Raw genomic sequence first — 17,197 nt, 5'->3', positions numbered from 1 at the left:
ACATGCACATGCTCTTTTAACATTTAGAAAAAGAAGTACTAGGTGTTTGACATTTTAAGTTATAAAATTGTGTAGATTGCATATTAGACATAAGAATGAGAACTGCAAAAGAGTTCCTTCTTCTTAACTTTAAAAAATTAATGTTCACTTCAGAAAGAAGTAACTGACAGGAATGAATGAAGGTAATAAAAATTGTGTCAATCTTATTCATTCACTAATATTGGAGATGGAAGTATCCACAGTATTTTTATGGATAAAATTGGCATTGCCACTTCATTGTTCATATTCTGTTAACAGGAAGTATGATGGAATAATAGAATTTTGAAATTTTTAATCTATATTATTAGTGAGGTGGATAAAAGAAAGGTTTAACTATTATGATACAAGGATGAGTTTAAATAGATAAACTGTGTTTTCTGATCTTTGTGTTACTCTATAATCATCTGCAATTAACAAGCACATTTTATTATTGTTTAAATAATTTACTTAACTAACAGCATGAACCTTTTAACCTTTCATATTTTCTTGTCTATGTACTTACTGACTGCTGCTCAGACGAGTTCGTTTTAAAGCCTCATCATCATCTACTCTCCTAGGTGGAGTTTTTTTGGTTCCAAAGTGTCCACTACCAGAAGTCTTACAGATGACTGTTTTCCGATTTAACTCGGGGCTAGTTTCTAAATAATGTAAACATGGTTGAGCTGTAGAGGGACGTGGACCCCAAGGTGAGTGATCTGGTATTTTCTGAGCTGAGCTATTTGAAAAAATAAAAAATAAATAATTAGATGTATAGTTCATGATGACTCATGTTTTATTTGTTCATATATTGTTTGATTATTTATTTCTTATACAAAATAAAAGACTCAACATCTCTAGTTATTTTGAAATGACATAACAGTATTTACCCTGTTTTTAAAGATTTAAAATAAAACACTAAGAGCTTTAATTGTCTTGGCTGACAGTTAATAAGTTTAATATGTGTCTTTTAAAAATACTAAGATATAGCAGCGATGGATTAAGCTTTTATAGGTCTTAGACACTCTTTTAATCATAGTCCCCCAAGACAGATCTATATATAAATACATACTTTGAATAGGCTCCACAATCATAAATCTCTATATATGTCTGTGATACTTTGATAGTTGATACAGTTTCTTTGATGCTTTGACTATGATATTTTCTCTTAGTTTTTTTATATAACTGAATAATTATTTTCTGCACAGTAAATAAATATGAACAAAATAATGAACATAGTTATAATGCAGTTATTATGACTTTGTTCATTATATTGGCATCTTCTACTAATAGTTCAATCAAGTTTGTTTGTTTTTTTTTATTTTAAGGGTACCATTGAACTAGATGAGTCTGAATATGAAAAGCAAAAGAAAAAAGGAAAAAAGCAAAGATGATTTAAAACAGTGAAAGTTTCTCTGCTGAATTTCAGGAGAAAAGATATGAAAAGTGATAGTACAAGCTCTCCCATTGATCTATGAATATCAGATCTGAAAATAATGCTGCTAAAAATGTTGAAACAGATGTCACTGAGGGTTTTCTCATTTAAGTATCATGTGAGAAACAATAGAGAGTCAGTCAGGTTGCTCCAGAAGTGACAGTATCAGCTGGAAATGTGATGAAAACAGTAACAGATTTTGTCTCAACACTAAATTATAGTAGTGATAAAGTTGAATAGGAGCTCACTGCAGATCTCACAAATTATTATATAAAAAATGTCCGATCACAGAATTTAGGTTCAGTTGATATTTGGAGAAGCCCCTAAGTAACTGCAAGTTTTATGAAGTTTAAACATTATAAAAAGTGTAAAAGAATTGTGTGTGTTTTCTTATAGTAAAGCCACATCGGGCTATCTGCTGAGCCCACCGAGAGGAATCGAACCCCTGATTTTAGCGTTGTAAATCCGTAGGCTTGACGATGTATTATTGGGGGGCGTGTAAAAACAATACTAAAAATACAAATAATACAATATACATCATGGAGGGATTTTTAAAAATGTGAAAATTCTATATAAGAAAATGATTTACATGAAAGTTAAGTGTTTATTTTAAAAAATAACACAAGAAACCCAAAAAGAACCAAAATATACTGTATCTTAACCCACCACCTACGGTATCTTTACGACGTTTTAGAAATCAGGGAAAGGAGTTTAACTACCACCCTGCGCCCTCGTGAGACTATAATAAAGTGAGAGTTGTTTAAAGCTTTATGAAACTTCCAGCTGTATTCTTTAAAATATTCGAAACAGTGTATTAACAAAATGTTTACTCTGTAGTATTAATTAATAGTCTTTTGAAAGTCGCAGTGGCAATATTTTATTAGTGAATTTCACTTTGTGTGAGTGACCTTCCATGTTTCTTCCATCTACTAATATATCTATTCTCATATATTTTTATTAACACTTAAAGTGTTATGTGTATTGCAGAATTCTCAATAAAAGCAGATCATTTATGGAAAACCAGTTACCCACATAATAAAACCGTAACAGTTAAACACTGGGAAGGCCCAGCATGGCCAGGTGGGTTAATGGGTGCGACTTGTAATCTGAAGGTCGCGGGAGTAACTATGGCTCTCTTAAGATAGCCAAATGCCTCGTCATCTAATTAGTGACGCGCGTTAATGGTTTAACCGTTAACGAGATTCCCACTGTCCCTATCTACTATCTAGCGAAACCATAGCCAAGTGAACGGGCTTGTAGAAATCAGCGGGGAAATAGACAATGCGGTCTGTTTATACTAAACATGCTTGACTTTTCAACCATGGGGGCGTTATAATGTGATGGTTAATCCCACTATTTGTTGGTAAAGCAGTAGACCAAGAGTTAGCGGTGGGTGGTGATGACTAACTGCTTTCGCTCTAGTCTTACACTGCTAAATTAGGGACGGCTAGCGCAGATAACCCTCGAGTACCTTTGCGCGAAATTAAAAAAAAAACACTGGAATTAGTACACAAAGCCGAAGGTTTAATCTTTTGATAATTATATACAAGTCAGTAACTTAAACCTTTTAGAAATTTGACAAAATATCCATATCACTGTAGCCTTACTATATTTAGAAATATCAAACATGTACATGTTAACTTGCACAATGATAATTAAAGTAAGTTAGATTTATTTCATATTACTTATTTACAGACACAAAATATTACTTGTTTTCGATATCTCCCATGGGTGTGTTTAAATAACAAAATTCTCGACCACTACATGGTTTCACTACATGCATCTATGCAACAAAGCGTTTTTTGGTTTAAACCAAGTTGTCAGGCCAGTACAACAGGGTTATTTCCTACCAGGGAGGAACAATATCTCGTTCCTCGAACAATTTATGTGATAGTTTCAGCCATGAACAGGAAAGGTTTGGCTTGTTCCCTATAATGTATGGATATTGTGACATCCGTTCATTAGGTACATGTTCAAACGAACTAACCTATTTATTTATCTACTTATTCATTCTTCTATTCATGTGTTATTTTTGATATACTAAAGGTTAAAAAACTTCATTCGAGTTAGGTTTAGTTTTTTAGTACTTGTGATTATTGGTTGCTTCTCAGTAAAACAATGCAAAAAAAAAGCCACTGTTAAGAAAACGGTTGTTGTGTGGTGATAACGTTTCTTATGCAGTTGATGATATTTAAAGAAACAATTAATATTGAAGTCTCAAACCGGATGTTTTCAATAGTAATACCAATAGATGGCGATAGGATGGAAACAAAAACCAAACTGAACACCTGGACTATAAAATCTTCTGGATGCTTCGTCTTGCCTTCTTTCATATTATTTAGTCTATTAATGAAAATAATATATTGCAGAACCATATTTAAGCATACCTCTGTTATAGGCACAATACAACAATAATTTGGATTAGGCATATAATATTTTGTAAACGCTAATTATGCAATATTTATTGATATATATTACAATTTACAGCACGTGGGATTTGTACTTGAAACAGATAAAACGTTTTAATCAGTAATGTGATCGTTCTCAATTACTCAAGTTTTAATGGTAAAGAACAAATTAGTATATAAATCAACTTTCAACAATCTATCAGTGAATTTTAATTTCAGAAGTGATTGTGGTTATAGCAGTTATTTATGCGTATTGTTTGTTTGTTTTGAATTTTCGTGCAAAGCTACACGAGGGCTATCTGTGCTAGCCGTCCCTAATTTAGCAGTGTAAGACTAGAGCGAAGGCAGCTAGTCATCACCGCCAACCCTTGGACTACTCTTTTACCAACGAATAGTGGGATTGACCGTAACTTTATTACGCCCCCACGGCTGAAAGAGTGAGCATGTTTGGTGTGGCTGGGATTCGAACCCGCGACCCTCAGATTACGAGTCGAGCGCCTTAACCACACGGTTTATGCGTATACGTTTCAGTCCATGTGACTGGAAAGATTATTTATTTGTGGCTAAACAGAAAAAAAAAAGTTAAAAGAGATACGTATATATGAGAACAAGAAAACTATAGAACATATTATGTAACATGTTTACACAAGATTAAGAATGTGTGGGGAATTAACCATCAAAGCTGTATAGAAATTATCTAGGTATTTGTCAATTATGGTATTGTTTGAATTTATTAAAAAATCTTGTCTGATTTTTCTTCTTTTGGTGACATTCTGTTCAGAAAACCTGTGTTTATTTTTACTCATATGCTCATGTACTTGAAAAGAGAGTTTTTAGTATTATTTTAATCTGATCTTTAAGTTACGTCCTGTTTCACTTATGTAAAAGGCTGGGTAGTTAATACACTTTATTTTGTAAATGTTTCCTTTCTTGAAACATGTTTGATGTTCATTCCAGGAGCAAAAATAAATCTAGATATGAAGTTCCTATTTACACACCGATCGTTTATAAATTTATTATAGATGTACGCTAATATTTTCTATATATGGAATAATGTAAGTGATTAGGTTTCCTCTGTTTTGTGGAGTGTTTGATTCTATATATGGAATAATGCAAGTGATTAGGTTTCCTCTGTTCTGTGGAGTGTTTGAATCTATGTATGGAATAATGCAAGTGATTAGGTTTCCTCTGTTCTGTGGAGTGTTTGATTCTATATATAGAATAATGCAAGTGATTAGGTTTCCTCTGTTCTGTGGAGTGTTTGATTCTATATATGGAATAATGCAAGTGATTAGGTTTCCTCTGTTCTGTGGAGTGTTTGAATCTATGTATGGAATAATGCAAGTGATTAGGTTTCCTCTGTTCTGTGGAGTGTTTGATTCTATATATAGAATAATGCAAGTGATTAGGTTTCCTCTGTTCTGTGGAGTGTTTGATTCTATACATGGAATAATGCAAGTGATTAGGTTTCCTCTGAAAATTTGTTAAACGTCTCTTGTCCCTGTTTTTCAATTTTCTAAATAGGTTTTGTAACTACTTTATCAGGAAACTTGTTAACGATAGTAAAACGACTTCTTTATGGATGTTTTTTGTGATATATATATGTATAGTATCAGCTAAATTTCGGAGGTTTTTAAGAGTGCCTAAATTACAGTGGATTACACGATTAGGAAACCAGTTAATGTAATTTCCGCTGTATGTATTTTTAACTATGAACGTTTAGTGGTCGGTAATGGAACTATTCTGTCTAAATAAATGCATTTTGGCTTTTAGGATAAAGACTCTTCCTATTTCGAGAAATCATGCGTGACGTGATGTAACACACGTTGACTTCTACATTGGTTAGAAAGTTAGGAGACGTGAATTTTTCATAAAATATTAGGGAGAAAATATAGTGTGAGTTTCTGACAATATGCTGGTGAAGGATACAGTGTGAGTTCCTGATAATCTAGAAATAACATAATGTGAATAATTGATGATATGTCTACAAAGAGGATAGAGAGTGAATTGTTTAATAATATACTAGGGGGAAAGAGAGACAGAGTGGGAAGTTTTGATAGTATACTATGCGGAGTGAAAAGGTGTGAATTATTCACAGTACAGTGGTACCAAACTCACACCAGTTATATTGATTCTTGGTTATTTTTTGTGTTTTATATTCAATACCACAAATTGTTTTGTTGTTTGTTTGGTTTTTTGCTTTTTGAATTTCGCGCAAAGCTAGAAGATGGTCAACTGCGTTACCCGTCCCTAATTTAACAGTGTAAGACTAGAGGGAAGGCAGCTAATCATCACCACCCACCGTCAACTCTTGGACTACTCTTTTACCGACGAATATAACGCCCACACGGCTGAAAGGGCAAGCATGTTTGGTGTGACGGGGATCCGAACCCAATACCACAAATGACAAAATTATTACACGTATATATCGCAGATGACCTGAAATCTGAGTTAAAATCCCAGTACTAGAAGATTAGTGTTCATATTTTCACTAACATAAAAAGAACTGTTTTGCAGAACTTTATCTTCACCTAGTAGCATAAAACCAAACTTTATAAGTATCCAAAAATAATTTTAAAGATTTTTTTAAAGTTGTTTTTCTGTTACGCATTAAAATAACTTCTAAGCCACTCTAACACTAAGCACCAATACGAACCCCTTTTTAATTAGGGTTTCAGGAAAGTTGGGAAAGCAAAATTTTATCAATAGATAAACACTATGGGAGTTCTGGGGGGATGACATTCTCCTGAAACATTGCAAAGAAGTTCTGAAAAAATCGCATCAGTTAGAATCACTGTTTTAAAATATGCATGAATTTCAAATGCATACAAAATGAACAATGCAGGAAGGGGGCCGAACTGCAACAGACGAAAAAAGCACCTGTATGAATATTCCTACCTGGGATAATCTGGAAAATAAATATTTTGGAGATATATTTGATGATTATATTTACTGATCTTAACTGACCGTTATGAGATAATTATTAATTCTTGATTCAGGTTTAGAATTTACATTAAAACACACCACCAATGTCAGGTTTCATTTGCAGTCTTTGTTAATTTGCTGAGTGATGTAATACGTTTGTTTGTGCCAGTACTGTGTCATACTGTTGAGAATTTGGCACAAGAAATCACCAAAAAATATAATTTAAACATAGGTGTATATTGAAATATTTTTCTTCTTGTGATACGTTTACAGTAGTACAAGAACATATATAAGAACTAACCGAACTGCTATTCGTGCATAGCTGGTGTTTGTTTGACTTTCTCTTATAAAGATTATATATATCTCAGCGGTTACTTTTTCAGAAATAATATAAGAAGAAAATCTGATACGAGAGTTTACTATCGTAAATAATTCTAGTTTATCTCTGATTTGATATAGCTGCAAACTTCCAGAAAAAATAAACTGAAAATACAACTGGTTAACTTAAGTTCAGGAATTAGTTTTTCTTTGAAATATTAATTAACTAAATAACTTGCCTGTAAGCAAATCCACATACACAGAAAAGCATATCCGTGGAGGAAAACTGTAATAACTTAACAAAAAATATCTAAATCAAAATTTCTTGTATACAATGAGTATGTAAATGCTATCAGAAAAACATAGTTAACTCCGAGAGCCTCATGCCACTCTATATACGTTGTCATAACCTTCAAGCAATGCTTTTTCCAACTAGTCTTTCTACAATTGTATTTAATAATACACTTGAAAACAGGAAATTGACGAATCACCGCTCAAATAATTTATACAATTCAACCAGTAATAGAGTGGGTGAAAAACAACGCAGTATGCGACATGAGTAAGATTTTATGAATATATTAACTATCACGCAATAAATTTTGAAAAGTATTTAATTAAAAAAAACACCAATAACGGCAATGGCTGCAGATGTTTTGGTTAATAAAAAAGTTATAGTTAAAAACTGTCATCTTATACATAATGTAGTAAACAGTTTGTATACAACATTATTAGCGTAACATATACAGTTTGTCAGCAGTTTTATGTTTAACAAACACTTAAGTAAAGACAAGATTTTATATTTTGTAAGTTCCTTTCATTCTTAGCTGTTAGTTTTACGAGTATCAAGGAAATATATATATTTTGACGGATTTATTATTATCTATTTATATTAATAGCGATGTTTGTTTCAGTTAAATATATAATTAGAAATGCGTGTAACTTGTATTATTAATTTGTTATTGCGAAATTCTCGCCTATTCACTGAAGTTGTAGATTATTTTCGAGCGAATCAACAATGTACTATGTGTGTATATAAATAATAGTGACTGTCAGTATTTTGCCAACTGAAATTTCTAGAATCTTGCCTAACGTTTATAAACTGATACACCAAGAAACAGTATATATTATTGGTTTGCAACAGTTGGTGTATACTATAAACTTCGGAAGCTGCTACTGTGATTAACACAAATTAATCGGGAAACTATAGATATTTGACCACGAATGTTTATAGATTTCGAACATTACAAACCATTTAACTTCAGTGGAGTAACATCGAACATCATCATCTTTACGAAGGCATTATATATCTTCAATGGTGAAAAACTCACGTGCTTCAGCGAAGAGCTAGCTAGCTAGCTAGCTCGCTGTTAAGGGAATTGTACCAGTATCAACTCAGAATTAATTCTCTCGTCGTGAACCCTTGATAAAATATTAAGGAAGTTTTAGATCAGATAGAATACTTAATAATTTCTGTAAGTTTGTAAAACTTTTGTATATAGATCGTTATTTGTAATAGCTGTTATTATAAATTGTATTATTGTTTCTATATTGACATATATTTGTGTCAAGAAAGAAAACTGAATGTATCAATCTCATTGGCAAATAACATAAATTTGATATACATCAATATTTAATTAGCTTTTAAATTCAAATTACATTTTAACTTAGTTTTAGGCTATTTTAAATAGTAACTTGTATTATAATAAATTGGAGGCTATTCCGAAATAAATTGTGACACGTTAAAATGTATTATCCTTTTAGGACTCATAATTTCTCTAGTGTGTCCGATTTTAGGTATGTACTGTGTTAATAAAAGAAGGTTTATAGACAAGGTTAAGAGCAGTTTCTATGAACGAAATATATATGAGAATGCAGATGTACCACTAAAGATATTATAGACGCCTAGATATTTTATTTAAGACAAATTTCTGACCAACTGACAGTTCACTATCGCACCTGATGAACTTATGTCCGAAAGATTATGTCACAGCTCGTTCAGTGAAAGGGTAATTCGTAAAAAAGCAAGATAGTTAAATGATGTATAGCCAAAGGACACATTATTTCGAAGAAGAAACTTATTAATGTCTTTCATGGAAACAGAGAAGCTCGTATAGTACTGACTTCTAAATCACACCCAAAAACAATCTAGAGTAGTTCTCAGCCATAGAATTATAGTTGTGGTTAGAAAGAAGGTATAAAAAGTTATTGCAAGGAAGTGGAGAATTTACCTGTTGCTATTTTCACAAGATGATAAACAATGGATTAAATACTTGTTTGTTTTTAAATTTCGCGCTAGCCGTCTCTAATTTAGCAGTGTAAGACTAGAGGGAAAACAGCTAGTCATGACAACCCACCGCCAATTCTTGGGCTATTATTTTACCAACTTATAGTGGTGTTGACCGCTACATTATAACGCCCCACGGCTTAAATAGCGAGCATGTTTGGTGTGATGGAGATTCGAACGTTAGTATTTCTTCGAGGGCATGATATATCTATCTTCCTCTGTAAAAAGTAAGCTTGTAAACCGCGTTAGGCTAAACAAGATAGAGCTAGTTAGCGTTCGCGTCAAATGACGAATATCAACATGAAAGTAATTTGTACCTCGTAGACCTGGCCGTTCGATAAAATATTAAGTTCCAGACCAGATAAAAGACTGAATATTCTTTATCAGTGTGAAAAATGTTTGTATATAAATAATTATTTGTAATAACCGTCATTACAAATTGTTTTTTGTTTTTTATATTAAAAATATTTGTGTTAAGAAAGAAATTTGTGTTTATCAATCTTGTCAGCAAATATCATAAATTTGAGACATATTGAAATGTTATTAACTTTCAAATTAAAATTAAAATTTCTGGCTATTTGAAATTGCAATACGTAAAGAACATAACATAAATCGTAGACTTGTCCGAGATAAATCGTAAAACGTGACTTACATAACGTAATAAAACGCAGACTCGTCTAAGATAAATCGTTATACTGTGGAGCGCCGTTAAGCCGCGGTATTTGGGGGGTCAACCTGCTTAACCGCGGCTTAAACCTTTGTGACTGAAAAGCCGAATTCGCCAACAGCTCCGCCGAGGAGCCTCATCCGGGCCATTGCTTTATCATTATATCGGATTATCGAATTAAAAATAATACTTTAATTATTGATCACTTTTTCCACGGATTTGCCGTGGATTAACTTTAATGTATGGAGAGGTGTGATTCGGTAACAATGGCGGCCTCCATAAAGCTGACACAGAGAGCGGATAAGGTAGATTAACGGTCGATTTCTATTGTAATATATTTTATTTATTTTTCAAATTAAAGCAAATCCTTTTTAAATATCCCCTTGAAGTTATAAAGCCAGGATTAAATTCGTAAGCCGCGTTTTTACACGTTCTTAAATTAGGGGTGAACCGCGATAATCCTCGCTCACATCGCTCACAAGACTTGCTTCAGCGACTTAAGCGATTTCGCGGTTTACTAGTCCGCGGCTTAATGGCGCTCCACTGTATGTAACAGGTATCTTAAAAGTAAATACACGTGTTTCAGGCATAGTTATTTTAATGTTATGTGTAACATTTTATGAATATGTCTTATGATTTTCAGTTTTTGTTATTATGTAGTTCTGTATTTTCAGAAAGCTTGTTTGTTTGTTTTTTGAATTTCGCACAAAGCTACTCGAGGGCTATCTGTGCTAGCCGTCCCTAATTTAGCAGTGTAAGACTAGAGGGAAGGCAGCTAGTCATCACCACCCACCGCCAACTCTTGGGCTACTCTTTTACCAACGAATAGTGGGACTGACCGTCACGTTATAACGCCCCCATGGCTGAAAGAGCGAACATGCTTGACGCGACGGGGATGCGAACTCGCGACTCTCAGATTACGAGTCGCACGCCTTAACACGCTTGGCCATGCCGGGCCTTTCAGAAAGTCGAAATAACCTCTTTTTGTAACTAGATAAACAATCAACGAAATATCTTTATGAATTTTAGATAAAATTATTATCATAAAAAGTTCTTAAAGTTTTTAATTTCAAATATTTTAGAAGTGATTGAATTTATTTATATTAAATATTTATGAAAGTTTATTGCAATTAACATCTAACACCCTAAATTATGTGAACTTCATTCATTATTAAAAATAAATATAATCTAATGAGGCTTATACAACGTTTATGTATACAACGTTTATGGCGAAAAGTGTTTACAACTTATCGTACCGATACAAGGATGAGATTGTTTAGACCTAATAGTCGCATCTTACGCCATCATTTCAAATGCTGTATCAAAATCAGGATGGTAAGAAATCATCTAGACTATGCTTCAGTCATATGCTTCGTTCATATCTCACAGTCAGCTATCGCTCGAACAACTTTCGACTGTTGGTTCTTCATTCGGGAAGTATGCGCCTTTGAAGGAGCGAGAAGTGAACGCTGCTTTGTGTGACTTTTCGTAGCCCCAAACCGTGTGAAATGTCTTGTTTACATAAAGCCGCTGTATTTTCGGGTTACTTTTTATAAAAACTTTTAACTTTCTACACTATCTTCGCCGAACGACTGGTAGCTAGTCGTCTTTTTGTATTATCTCCTCTTCCATGTTAAAATCACACGTTCTTTATTTAACCGCTCAACACTAAAGATGCCCCTTCCTTTTACACACTAATGTTTAATGCTTTTATAACCGCTGAATAGATGAATTTCACGTTAGGAAGTTCTATTATGTAAGCCACCACACACACTTCAGTTAGATTCAAATAAGAGGGTACAGTCATTTAACCACTTTTGACAATAGGGATGGCCAGGGACAAGACTGGATAGACAAGATTTTTTTTTATATAGACCATAAACAACTCTCTGAATTATATTACTGAATGAAAACTGCAAACAAATATGGCGTCTTTCCATCGTTGTCCTCATTAGCTTCCACTAATGAGTTCTTATAATTAATTCTCTCTATCTATAACAGCACGGGACCTAAACAGCCATCCTATAAACTGCAACTAACCTTCAGGTATATACGCTGTATTTTATTACAGATAACGTTACCATATATTACACAGTATCATTGATACGCAATTATAAATAAATGAACTTAGATTTTTTGTTAAACGTAATTGGTGGCAATAACTTTACCTCAAAATGTTGTTTATGTGTGTCATATTTCACAGGGAGGTTTTCAAGTAACAATATATCTTATATATAGGTTTGATATAAATATGTACTTTACATTGATTACGCTACCTAGGAAACAGTGCTATATTATCCTACTATAGATACATATGATAATGATATCCAGGCAACAGAACCATACCATTGTGCTACATGCTACAGAACATTAATTTGGTAAAATCGATATACTTTTGTTTGTTTGTTCGTTTTGGAATTTCGCACAAAGCTACTCGAGGGCTATCTGTACTAGGCGTCCCTAATTTAGCAGTGTAAGACTAGAGGGAAGGCAGCTAGTCATCACCACCCACCGCCAACTCTTGGGCTACTCTTTTACCAACGAATAGTGGGATTGACCGTCACATTATAACGCCCCCACGGCTGAGAGGGAGAGCATGTTTGGCGCGACGCGGGCGCAAACCCGCGACCCTCGGATTACGAATCGTACGCCTTACGCGCTTGGTCATGCCAGGCCAAAATCGATGTACAATTTGTAATGGATTTATTGTTATGCATTCATTTTAATACCTGCGTTTGTTTCAGTATATTTTTTATGCATATGAAATAATTTGTTCAATGTGTATAGCGCAGTTATGGTCTGTTCTCTAAATTTGTAGAAGATTCTCGAGAGCAATAATCAAGAATATGTGATTTACGAAAACACAAGAGTGTTTTCGAACATTGTTGAACGTTTGAGAATCTTGCATGAGTAAATAAAAGTAAGCCATCACAAGACATCAAAAAACAAAATATTATTGGTCAACTACAATAAATAAACTATAAACTTCGGAAGCTATAATTGTGATTAATGCTTATTGATTGTAAAACTATAGACTTTTGTCAGGAATCTTTACAGATTTCCAACTTCAGCTAGCAGGTTCTGTGCAGCTTACTGTATGCCTATATAAGGTGTCGTTCCGATGGACAAAGTCACGAGGTTTTTTCGGATCATTTATGGCTTTTTGTTAATTTATTGGGATCAAGTTTGAATAAATACTTCCTCTGTTCGAGAGGGATATTCTACCTGGAAATGGTTTCAAAAGATAAATGATCAATGATCAATTGGTTAGCGAATTATACATATTAATAGAAACACCCCTACAGGCGGTTGTTTGTACTAATAATTAATAATTGTAGTATTTATGATTTTTTTTTTCTGGTAAGTGAAAAGTGTTCGGATTTTACTCGTTAGTCATACGTAACTCAAAATGATTTAATGTACAAAGATGAAAATGTTCATAAATTTCACTAATATAAACTGTGGCGTTTTTATATATTATATATATTAATTATATATTTAAGAACTGTAGTTTGTCAGTACCACACTGAATAATTACACCATTAAAGATACAATCAAACATTCACATACAGTCTTAGTGAAAACCCTGTTCTTGTTGTGAGAAGAGTATTTGCATTTACATTTGTGTTCTGTTGTAAAGAAATGTTTTTTGCACATACTACGGTTATTTTTATAACTGCCTAAATCCTGAATACTCAAATTGTGAATTTTCTTATCAACGTTTGTTTGTGTTGCTGTTCAATGGATGGCGAAGGTATTTTGTTACATACATAAATATTGACATATACGCTACTTCGATTGTAGTAAGCTATATAAATATATATATATATAATGCTATTAAATACATGAATTGTCCATAGGCGTTTAAAACCAGCACGATAAAATACTAATAAACTTAACAGAAAAACATACAACAACATTACAATGAAACCAAAATTCAAAATTATACTTCCATTACCAGTCTCACTTTCATCCTTAAGTCATGATTTGTAATGTCCATGGCTATACCAACGAAACGTGTGACGATATTTCATCAATCAGAGAATATTCTGACGCTGATGTCAAACTCGCCAGCAACTAAGAAGCGTCAGTTAAGATATCAGGAGATGAGTGTTTAAACCCAGGACATCTTTCACTGTCTACAGTCAGTTGTAGGAAGACAGTTATCCATAATGTTTAAAAATAATCTCAAAGTACAATTGAAACGCTCTAAATTTCTACAATATATGCGGTATTCATGTTCACTTGTTATTTAAAAATGGGATTATGGGTGTAAATTAAAAAAAAAAACTCCTTTGAAGCTGGCGAGCCCTAAATTACAATATAAAAAATTCCACAATGCAAAACAGGATATGTCAATAAAAACACAACACAAGCTGATTTTTCCACATAATGATAAAAGAAGGGAAAGTAAATCAATTAACTGCTGCTCTTAAACAGTATTATATCTGAGATTACGTTAAATGTCTTCCTTCAGAATTGTTGGAACACTTTGACGTAAACTTCTATGAAATAATAGCGTTATTTAAGCAGGAGTCTAATAATCTCGAACTACAATAATAATCACCACAAAAATCTTCTAACGCAAGTGGACCTCTAATGCATTTCAAAATGCTTATTTTTTGATTCCTTATTATGGGTGTATAAATTAATTTGACTACAAGCAACGTTTGTTTTAATTTTTTTTATGTCGGTAATTCATAGATAGGTATACGCAACAGCACATTTTTATTAGTGATCAACTGTGTATTTCAAAAAATACTAACAACCATACGAGTAAAAAATAAACAAAAGCTTTAGTGCTTTCCTTATTATAAGATATATGTTGAAAGCGATGTCGTATTCCAATTTTTCCTGAAAAAAAATAAAAACACAATATTAAAAGCACGTGGGTCAATTAATCACGTGTTTCAAGAGTTGTTAGCTTGTCGGAACAGATACCATAACCCAACGTACAAGAATGTCTATGCGTATTAGAGTAAATACTGGGCATGTGCATGACTCCACGGCCCGACATGGCTAAGCGCGTTAAGGCGTGCGACTCGTAATCCGAGGGTCACGGGTTCGCATCCCCGTCGCGCCAAACATGTTCGCTCTTTCAGCCGTGGGGGCGTTATAACGTGACGGTCAATCCCACTATTCGTTGGTAAAAGAGTAGCCCAAGAGTTGGCGGTGGGTGGTGATGACTAGCTGCCTTCCCTCTAGTCTTACACTACTAACTTAGGGACGGCTAGCACAGATAGTCCTCGAGTAGCTTTGTGCGAAATTTAAAAACCAAACAAACAAACAAGCATGACACCACACCCACACACCTTCTCCTATGCGTTTAACTGTCGCACTGTTACAGATTTTAAAACAGATTTTAAGCTAAAGTCATGAAAGATTTTCATTAGCTTGTATGTTAAACAATACATAGATGTGAAATATAGATGAACATAAATACTTTGTACATCCGAAAACGCTTGAATAAAAAGAAAACGCTAAAATTCTGCTTAAACTCATGCAGTAGGTGATTCTGTAGAAACCTAACAATATAAAGCAACTTTAGTTAGTGAAATAACTGCACACTTTTTATTAAATGATGACTTTTATTAATCAAATTTTTTCCATTTTATTCATATGTCATAAAACGTAATTTACATCCACCTTATCTCCTAATTCACTACATTACAGATTGTGTTACTTTTGAGGATTACAAGTCGGGGAAAGTTTCGGAAGCAGTAGTGACACCGTACGATACTTTCGTTCTGATCTCTGTATGAAAATGAATTGTGGGAAAGAGGGTGTTTGATTTCAATTTCACTAATTGGTAATCCTTTCCATTACCTCAACTAAGTAAACGCTATTGTATCCATTGCTTCATCCCGCTAGCACTAGGACTGGCACATATCGTAAAATTTGCAAGAGATAAAGTAAGGATTCGCTGGCCGTGGTCACTAGGCGTTCGCGTCGCAAACGCTCAGTCCACTATTGGCTACACCTCTCAACGTGCTTACTTTTTGGAATTGCTTCTCTTAGCGGCAAATAATGGCAAAATAGAGGTGGGTTTGAAAGGTTTTCAAACTAGATTTAACGTTTTAATAAATGAAACATTGCAACAATGTGAACGCTCAACAAGCCTCTTCTAATCTATTTCACTAAGAAAAATAATACAGCTGGACAAAGACTGGGAATGTTGAAAATTGTGAATTTTTATGGAAAACTTTAGGTGGCTCTAGAATCAAAAGTCAGAAAAAATGAATCGATGCAATTTTATATATCTTTTCTAGAGGTGTGTAATGTTCAGGAAAAAGCAAAATTTGACATTTTTAATTACAGAGAAGAAAAATAAACATACGTATTGTGTGCACAGCAATCAAACTAAGTAAATAGAAAAGACTACAGAAGTTGTTTTTTCTTCTTTCTTCTTTTCTCTTATTTTGGCAACAAAACTACTGTTTTATTTAATTTTTTACATGTAAATATTTGTAAAAAAGATACAATTGTTTAAACATATACTAAGAGATAAAACAGCATATTTTTATTTTGAGCTAACGCTTTTCATCTTAGGTTTTTGCTGTTGCTACTTTCTAGTTAATGTGATATTAATAAAAAGTCAAGTGGTTCCCAACCTCATGATAGAGAACGCTATATTTCGTAACCATGGACATTATTTCAACTAATGTTTGGCTTGGATTTATTTCGGAATGGATGATGGGAATTCCCCGAAAGCAAATGTTCATTAAATCAACACAATAAAGTCTGCCAACAACAGCAAATCGCTGTTAACACAGTGTGCTTGTTTTTCAACGCAGTGGTTTGTACTTAAGAAAGATAAGTACGGTACGGCTAGGCGCATGCGTTATTGTAGCTCTTCCGTACTGTAAGTTCCTTATACTCTGATTTTTTTTCATCCATATTTATGAAAGGTTCTTGGAAACCAACGAAGATCTACGCTAGCAATTAAGTGGTATTTCTCGTGAAGTAGAAGTTGGAAGGTACGCAGATAACCCTGGAAATGCAGTATTTGTTCATATATTGAAACTATGGTTTTCCAAGGTAGGCTTATAAACGAAGTTCATGAATATCTTTAAAGTAATTTAATTTTAATCGCGCACCGGATGTATACATATAATCTTCGGTGGTGTCACTAACATTGGAACAAT

The 17,197-nt window shown here is 33.5% G+C and overlaps 1 protein-coding gene across 4 annotated transcripts in view; it reads right to left on the bottom strand.

The window, feature by feature from the left end:
- LOC143250588 (IQ motif and SEC7 domain-containing protein 1-like) overlaps nt 1-17,197 on the bottom strand; it is a 172,416-nt gene that overhangs the window by 33,636 nt on the left and 121,583 nt on the right. For 3 of the 4 annotated variants that reach the window (XM_076501380.1, XM_076501381.1, XM_076501382.1), the window contains exon 2: nt 542-754. In XM_076501380.1, coding sequence (XP_076357495.1) covers nt 542-754 — 213 coding nt within the window. Of the gene's footprint in view, nt 1-541; nt 755-2,116; nt 2,204-17,197 lie in introns of those variants that run through there. The other variant, XM_076501383.1, reaches the window with a different exon arrangement.

The sequence above is a fragment of the Tachypleus tridentatus genome, chromosome 5, assembly GCF_004210375.1.
Source record: "Tachypleus tridentatus isolate NWPU-2018 chromosome 5, ASM421037v1, whole genome shotgun sequence".
Classification (NCBI taxonomy): Eukaryota; Metazoa; Arthropoda; class Merostomata; order Xiphosura; family Limulidae; genus Tachypleus; species Tachypleus tridentatus.
This window is presented reverse-complemented; position numbering and strand designations above follow the sequence as displayed.